The 8,076-nt window shown below is 43.4% G+C and overlaps 1 protein-coding gene across 1 annotated transcript; it reads right to left on the bottom strand.

The window, feature by feature from the left end:
- Positions 1–445: 445 nt before the first annotated feature.
- LOC147421274 (ABC transporter B family member 3-like) lies at positions 446–6,296 on the bottom strand. The gene is made up of 12 exons (XM_086503882.1): positions 5,803–6,296; positions 5,635–5,689; positions 5,376–5,551; positions 4,840–5,061; positions 4,502–4,740; positions 3,892–4,417; positions 3,531–3,804; positions 2,657–3,338; positions 2,314–2,542; positions 1,967–2,233; positions 1,616–1,885; positions 446–1,193 (listed from the first exon to the last, which is right to left on the bottom strand). Exons 1-12 carry the CDS (start codon positions 6,052–6,054, stop codon positions 549–551), a joined length of 3,837 nt encoding a protein of 1,278 aa, XP_086360008.1. The 5' UTR covers positions 6,055–6,296; the 3' UTR covers positions 446–548.
- Between the last annotated feature and the right edge of the window lie 1,780 nt (positions 6,297–8,076).

Raw genomic sequence — 8,076 nt, 5'->3', positions numbered from 1 at the left:
TTTTCTTGGTGGAGCTCAGTTCTTTAAGCACCCACAGAAACACCTTAACACTACATGCTCAATCCCATTGGCTGTATCTATACAGTTTGAACATGGCTTGAGAAAATATAGTATATTCTTGAAATTGTCTGCAGTAGAACTTGCTCGAACTTTCCAATTTTTAAAGTTTTCTCTAAAGTTTTTACAAGCCTGTTATGGCATTGCCAAGCCATGGCAACAATTTACAACAATGCCCAGTCTTCCATGTATCTCAAGTAGAATGCAAGCTTCCTTAAGGCTGATACCTTCGTCTCGATGCAATGCCGATGATGATACAATTGCTCCTCATCCAACTCTCAAAAATGGGGGCTTGCCAGCGAGCCGCACTTGGGCTGCATCTCTACTGGGCTAGTACAAAAAAAATTACATACACAAGCAGCATGTGTTGAGAGTCAAGGCCTGCATATAAGCTAGAAACATAAAATTAAAAGTAAAGGAGCTCTCATGTACTGTAAGCCATTCCAACATTTGTCATAGGAGAGCCTACATACTCCAAACAATGGCTTCCTTCAAGCGGAAGTCATGTGCAGCCTCACCAGAGTAGCATACGCCCCGTCCTTGGCACGCATCAGCTCCTCATGCTTCCCTTGCTCTATCACCACACCATTCTTGACAACAGCAATAAGATCTGCATTTTTAATTGTGGAGAGACGGTGAGCGATGACAATTACCGACCGTTGCAGCATCACTTTCTCCAATGCTTCCTGCACTACATGCTCCGATTCGGCATCTAATGCGCTGGTAGCCTCGTCCAACAGCAAGATTTTGGGATTCTTGATAATTGCTCGAGCTATGGCTACCCTTTGCTTCTGACCTCCAGAAAGCTGTATTCCTCGCTCCCCAACACATGTTTCATAGCCTTCTGGAAGCTCTGTGATGAATTTGTGGGCATTCGAGGCCTGAGCCGCTTCTATAACTTGCTCCTCCGACACAGGGCCCGTCATTCCATAAGTGATATTCTCACGAATGCTTGTATTGAACAGCAGTGGTTCTTGCCCAACCAACCCCATCTGCTGCCGCAGCCATTTCACCTGCAAGTTCTTGATGTCGGTTCCATCCAGATAAATGTGCCCACAGTCCGGATCGTAAAATCTCTCCAAGAGGGCGATGACCGTAGACTTTCCACATCCACTCTCTCCCACAAGAGCCACCGTCTGCAAAAGCATCATATCATAAAGACACCATAATATGTACTCCATCTTGCTATCTAGTTTGTTATTTGTTAAACTTGTCTTCAAAGCTATGACAGAAACCCGATGCAGAGACCTTTCTACTGCTTCTGTGTGTGCATACGCATGTGTTGAAAGCATCACTTCATATTTAGGTCTACACCCCATTTAAAAATCTCATCGAAATCAGCTATGCAAAGGACTATGAAGTCTTGTAGATATATATCAGGAGGATATTCTATCAGGAGTTTATTAAAACTTGCGCTTTTCTTTATAAAAGCAAAGAAAAGCATTTTTCCTTACTTATTCTAGGTGATCAATAAGAACAAAGAAAAGGGGGAAATGCACCCCACTACAATGATTATCCAATAAACAAACAAATTTGTAAGCAAGCATTTGAGTCCCACCTTTCCTGCTTTTACTGAAAGACTTAAATCTCGGAGAACTTTGGCATCGGGCCGACTTGGGTATCTGAAGCTGACATGTCTAAACTCGATGTTCCCAACCACGGAGTCGGGGCTGGAGGTCAAGCCTGAGCTGTCTGCAGAATCGATTTTTGATTGACGATCCAGCAATGCAAACACTGAATTCACAGCAGCCTTGGCATTTGATACGTCCGGAAGAAGACTAGTAGATTGTGTCACACTCATGGCACCCATTGAGATAGCAAAAAATGCCTGATGAAACCAACACATTTTATTTCTCTTCACCACATCTCAAAGCACAATTAAAAACCTTGTGGAACTCTAGGGACTTACTGTGAACACATCTTCAAAGTTTGTTGTTCCCTTTTGAACCATCTTGGCCCCAAACCAAAAACATAGAGAGTAGGCTGCAAACATCACAAAGTTTGCAAATCCAAAAACGGAACCACTCATGATCCCCTGGCGAACACCTTTCTGCAGTGGAGAGCGACACTTGTCGTGGTACAGACTCATCACTTTATCTTCTGCACAGAAAGATGCAACAGTGCGAATGCTGCCAACAGCATCGGTTGCCACTTGACTTGCATCTTCATACATCACCTGCTTAGCACCAATCCAACAGTCAGAAGATGTGGGCAGAATCATAGGCTGGCAGTACATCATAAGGTGTATGGGTTTACCTTCGCATCTGCACTGAAGCCCTTCATAAATCTCACATGCGCAAAGCCCTGCAGCCCTAAGAGAGGTACAATTGCAAGAACTACTAGAGACAACTGCCAACTGGCAGAAAAAGCAATGGCAAGGGCAGCCACAATACAGGCAAAATTTTGCACTGCAAGAGACAAAGTATCACCCACTATAGCCCTCACTTGTGCTGCATCTCCTGATAATCGAGCACCTATGGCACCACTGTCATTACAAAAACCATTTTTTGTTGCCTTTTCCAAATGCAGAGGCTAAATCATAATTCACATGTTTGTGGCACGCACAAAGGAATAAAAATGCAAGAAAGAAAAGACAGACCTTGCATTCTCACGATCATCAAACCAAGAGATCTCTTGCCGTAAAACCTTCTCAAAAGTGAGCTGTCTCATGCGTTGAATCAATCTGTTTCCACCTATGCTGAAACAGATTATTTGTACTGGTAGGACCGCGAAGGCAACGCAAGCAATGACTAAGAACATTGATGCCCAAAAATTAGCATCCTTCTTCAACTGGTCACGGGGCTCAAAAAAGGTTTTGATTATCCTTGACATAAGAAGCCCATAAACTGGGAAAATACATCCATTAGCAACAGCAGCAGCCGCCCCTAGAAGGAAAATCGGTGTCTCTGGCTTATTCAATGAAGCTAGACGGAAGATGGAAACCTCTGGCAGTGACTGTCTCTTTTCCCCAGTTTCCAAATCCCCCTCTGTAACCTTTTGTCCACACCAACCTAGAAGGTTTTTCCTATGGTGTTCAACAACCTCCTTTCTAGATTGATGTAAACTTGCTGACCGGATGCTTCCATCTGAGTCGGAATTCACGCTGGAAGATCTTCGGTAAAACTTGTGACTTCCACTTCTTCGTTCAGATCTTTGCGACGACAACCTGGTTTCCCCACCATCAGCATCTTCCTTTGATTCCTTCTCCCTGTTCATTTGCTGTAAGCGTATAAGCTGAGAATAAGCTCCTGTAGTGCTTTGTAGCAGCTCCTCGTGCTTCCCTGGCATTAAATGGGAGACTCCCTTAATTGTTTTAAAAGCATAGTCTGCCAAAAGACAGATATTTGCACATGCAGGCAATTCCTAAAACCCTCAAAGCCCAACATGGAAAAATTCACACTGTGCTTCAAACATTGTGCACTAACCAGCAATCAAACTCGGACTTTATCAAGTAAGTGAGAAAAAGCACCTACCTTGTTCAACAATTGCCCCATGTTGAATGACAGCAATCACGTCAGCATTCCTTACTGTAGTGAGCCGATGCGCCACCACGACAGTGGTACGGCCCATCATCACTCTATCCACAGCTTCCTGCACTAGCCGCTCGGACTCAGCATCTAATGCACTCGTGGCCTCATCAAGAAGTAATATGCAAGGATTCTTAAGAATTGCACGTGCGATTGCAACTCTTTGCTTTTGGCCTCCAGACAATTGTGTGCCATGTTCTCCCACCAGCGTGTCGTAACCCTAGTCGCACAAGAAACTATGTCAGATATAAGAAGCACAAATGAACAATACAATACAAGCACAGGAGCAGTCTGACCAGTTGCACACCTTGGGGAGTCGGGATATGAAATTCGATGCATTCGCTGATGCTGCAGCTTGCTTAATCTCCTCTAAGGTTGCCCCCTCCTTCCCATATGCTATATTATCCTTGATGGAGGTACCAAAAAGAACAGGTTCTTGACTTACAAGCCCTATTTGCTGTCTTAACCACTTCAGCTGCAATTTCTTTATATTCACTCCGTCAAGTAAAACGGTGCCCCCCTGTGGGTCATAGAACCTCTCGATCAAACTGATCACTGTGGATTTCCCACTTCCACTCTCTCCAACTAGGGCAGCAGTAATCCCTTCAGGTACATGAAAGCAAAAGTTTGAGAAAATCTTCACATCTGCGCGTGCTGGGTAAGAGAAGTCCACATTTCTAAACTCAATCTCCCCTCTTATGTTCTTCGGGACCTCCCCTGTCAAGCTGAAAGCATCAATATCTGGCACTCTATCAATAACTTGAAACATCTTGTATGCTGCTGCTTTTCCAGCCCCAAAGGCACTCAATGAAGGTGAAGCTTGACCCAAAGACCTGTAAGAAATCTTTGATTGAGAAAACAAGAAGATAAAGACAAAAAGTAGCCCCTTAATGGTACCATTCTGACAAAATACTCACATGCCTCCCATGAGTACAGCAAAAACCACATTCACAACTGCACCACCTGAATATCCTGAGTTTAGTATGAGCTTTGCACCATACCAAAAAGCCAAAGAATAAGAGCAAAACATAATCAGCATAAACGCGCCAAGCCCTAGCCCAGTAGCAATTCCTTGTCGAATGGAAGCCGCATAAGCAACTTTGAGCTTCTTGCTGTATGCTTCAATTGACTTTTTTTCTCCAACAAAAGCTGCTACCTGATTAACCAAAAAATAAATGGAGAGATTTCTGATCCAGATTTCCAGCAGCAAATTTTAAGAAAAGATGTAAAGGTTAAACCAGAGGAGACAACTTACTGTTCTAATTGCACCAAGCGATTGCTCTACAACATCTCCCGCCTCTGCATAAGCAGTTTGACCCCGACTTGTTGCTTTAGAAATAAAGGTCATCATTGCTGCACCCACAACAACCATTGGTGGAATGGTAACAAGCATCATTAAAGTCAGTTTCCAACCCTTTATGAATGCCACTGCAAACCCTCCAATGAAGGTTGAAGCCAGCTGTATGACTTTCCCAACCTGCAGGACCAGTCTCAAAATTTCATCAGAACAGAGCACATGGCGCAAAAAAACCAAAAAATTAAAACATGACAATACTTAGCTGTGAGCCATTCAACACTTCACAATTTCATTCTCAAGTGGATGTGGCATTATATCTGTGTTCATGCTCTCAGACATGGTGATTGTAATTTAAATCTAATTACGTGATTTCTCTTAACAGGCATCTTCTTTTCATAATATGTGAGTAACACGAATAATATGTCTTCTTTTGCTTTACTTTGTGTAATATATAGTCATGCTTTCACACAAGCTCCATCACTGCCAAGACTCACCTTCTCTCCTATAGCATCTTGAATAAGGATAGTATCACCAGACATTCTGCCCACAACCTCGCCTGTAGCTGATTCCTGATCAAAAAAAGCCACATCCTGTCTCAAGATAGCCTTCAGATAAAGCCCACGTATACGAGCGGCTTGCCGCTCACCTGCTATCATCCAACATGTGACCTCTGCAGAAAAACACAAAATGTTTTCTTGGTGACTCTACGCACAACAGTAAGGATGAGAGCAAACGACATTTAAGAAAACCTACGTGAAAAGGATGCTATTAAAGCTCCGATACCGATGTAGATGAAGCGCAAGGAGACCTAAAAACAAAGTAAGCTTCAATAACAAAGGAAGTCTCCCTCTCTCTCACAACACACACAGACTCGCACACACAAAAGCAAAATGTGCGCAAGAATGAGAGAAAAGCTCATACCCGAGTAACAGCGTCAAGAGTATCATCAGTATTGTTGTTATTGCCAAATGCATCAATGAGTTGACCGAAGAGGAGGGCAATGAGGGGAAAACTGACACCATTAACGGCACCTCCAACACTACCAATGAGCATAAGCACCACATCGAGGGGCGAGGCAAAGCTGAAAAGCTTCAAGAACGGTACAGCACGATCTGCAGGCGCTATTTCCTTCTTTTCTGCATGTTCTTCTGAAGGTCCTGTGTCTGGATCCATGGTGGGTAAATATGCACCCTACAAGGGTTTGATCAGAAGCAGCCTTCAAAGAATCGGTCTTGAGATTCTTGTGTATGAAGCAATAATAAGTAGAGGAGAAAGTAGAGGGAAGCAGAACCTCACATGCAACAAAGAGATTTTTCGCAGCTAGGAGATCTAAGGCCGTGTAGAGAGAGCGAGCAGGGCGTTTGCAGCAGCTGGTTAAATGGCGATGGCGCGAGATGTGCAGAAAACTCAGTGTTCATATCAGGTGGCGGTTGGAAGGGCGCTCTTTATATGCGCTTGCTAGTCAACTCTTTCAAATTTCATGTCAAAGAAACCATAAGTTTTTTTTTTCATGCTCGACTTGTGGTGCAAGCTTCCGAGTCAAAATTTAAAAACCTTGAGAGAATTTTCTATGTTTGCAAAATTGGATTTTCCAAGCGTCTGTCTCCAAACTTTATGCTATAATTTAGGGTAGATTCAAAGAGGAAATTTTCAAAAATAACCATAATTTTTTGCAATTCATTTCTATTTTCTTAAAATTTTCAAGCAGATTTTCTCCTTCTCCTTCGCGAATCCCCCTTCAACCTGTTGTTTTGAGTTTTCAACCGGCTCGAGGCTAAGTTGACGCACACTTTTCCCAAACACTGGACGCTTTGTATGTAGGCTACCATCTCACCATGAATGATAGCTCACTTTTGGAGGGGATCTATGGCACGAAATCCATGTCCCACATTGGCAAGAAAATCGACTCTAAATCAAAATGTTAACTTGGCGTGAGCTTGTTGTTTATGAGCTCAGTGTGAAGTAGGTGTTGACTATTTGTCATGTGAACTCAACATGGGTGGCTAGTGCATCCTTGATTGTGTGAACTGTGCGTGAGCACAATGCCAGCTTGGCGTGTACTAGGTTTTTCACAGAACCGATAATAAATGCCCAAGTTAGTGCCATGTATCAACTTGCACGCGTTGGTGCATTGGTAAGTCATCGGTCTAGATCGCAATGTAGTCGGTTCAAACCCCCCCCCCCCCCCCCCCGCCTCTCTCCTCTCACGCACTTCCTAAAGCAATCTAACAGTTCATGATCATTGATGATCTGGGACTATAGATCCCTTCCAAATGAGAGGTGTCCATAGTGCCAAAAAGAGGCCATCCTATGGTGGAGAGGCTTCTTCACAAGCCAAACACGAAACAAGGCCCGATTAAAATTCTTCTGCTCGGTCTTGCATATTGTGTTCTACAAATGCCTCCAAGAATTTCATAGTTACCAAAATTGTGCCTTGTGCAAAAGACTCCACCATTGCATGAGGACATTGCAATAACAAAGCATAAGAACTATTTTTCAGGACTTCGTCTCTCTTTTTTGTGAAGGCTGTTGTCCTCGTCTCTCGTCTCAAAATGTGAATGGAAGCATTGGTAGTGACCTCTTTCTCCTTGTGCAAGCTATGGCATACACTCCTATAAGCTCCCTCAGGGAGAGCTTGGAGATCTTGTAGAGCTTGGAAATATTGTAGTATCTGCAATCCTATATCATGAGATCTTCTTTAAATCTAGTAATCTTAAATGTATTTTTCATGCATTATAAAGAGAGACAATCTTGAAGAGGAGAGAGTCACACGGTGGTGGTTGTTTTTAATCAAGCCAAAGCATACCCCATCCCCCCAATTCAACCTCTCTTTGCTTCCTCCTCCTCACTTATGCCCATCTAGTCGCCAATGCTCCAGTTCCAATTGGTTGAAGAAAAGAGCGGCCCTTGATGTCCCCGAAGTCAAACCACTAGCACCTAGTCCTCAAAAATGGGTGATAGTGAAACAAGTGAGAGTTGTCAAGATCCAAGAAAAAGCATGCTAGCTTGTTCAAGGAATGCCTTGTAATCAGCGGCCTTGCAGGTAAGATATGCAAATGGGTGCAAAGGACATGGAAGATAGGCTTCCATAAGAACGATCTGTTCTTGGGAGGGAAGGTTCTTAAAAGCCAGGAGATGCTCATTGCAACACAAATTATTAGATTCTGCTACTTCAAACAGGTCTATAAGGCTAGG

The sequence above is a fragment of the Adiantum capillus-veneris genome, chromosome 28, assembly GCF_014529385.1.
Source record: "Adiantum capillus-veneris isolate H3 chromosome 28, ASM1452938v2, whole genome shotgun sequence".
In the NCBI taxonomy this organism is placed as follows: Eukaryota; Viridiplantae; Streptophyta; class Polypodiopsida; order Polypodiales; family Pteridaceae; genus Adiantum; species Adiantum capillus-veneris.
Note: the sequence above shows the minus strand (reverse complement) of the source record. Positions and strands in the feature narration are given on the sequence as shown.

Bases quoted from the DNA above. Each gene is read 5' to 3' on its own strand.
- LOC147421274 (XM_086503882.1), bottom strand. From the start codon at position 6,054: ATGGATCCAGACACAGGACCTTCAGAAGAACATGCAGAAAAGAAGGAA. The intron at 4,418-4,501 runs GTGAGTATTTTG...GATTTCTTACAG, and splicing joins GCTGTACTCATGGGAGGCAT to GTCTTTGGGTCAAGCTTCAC. The intron at 3,339-3,530 runs GTAGGTGCTTTT...ATTTAATGCCAG, and splicing joins TGGGGCAATTGTTGAACAAG to GGAAGCACGAGGAGCTGCTA.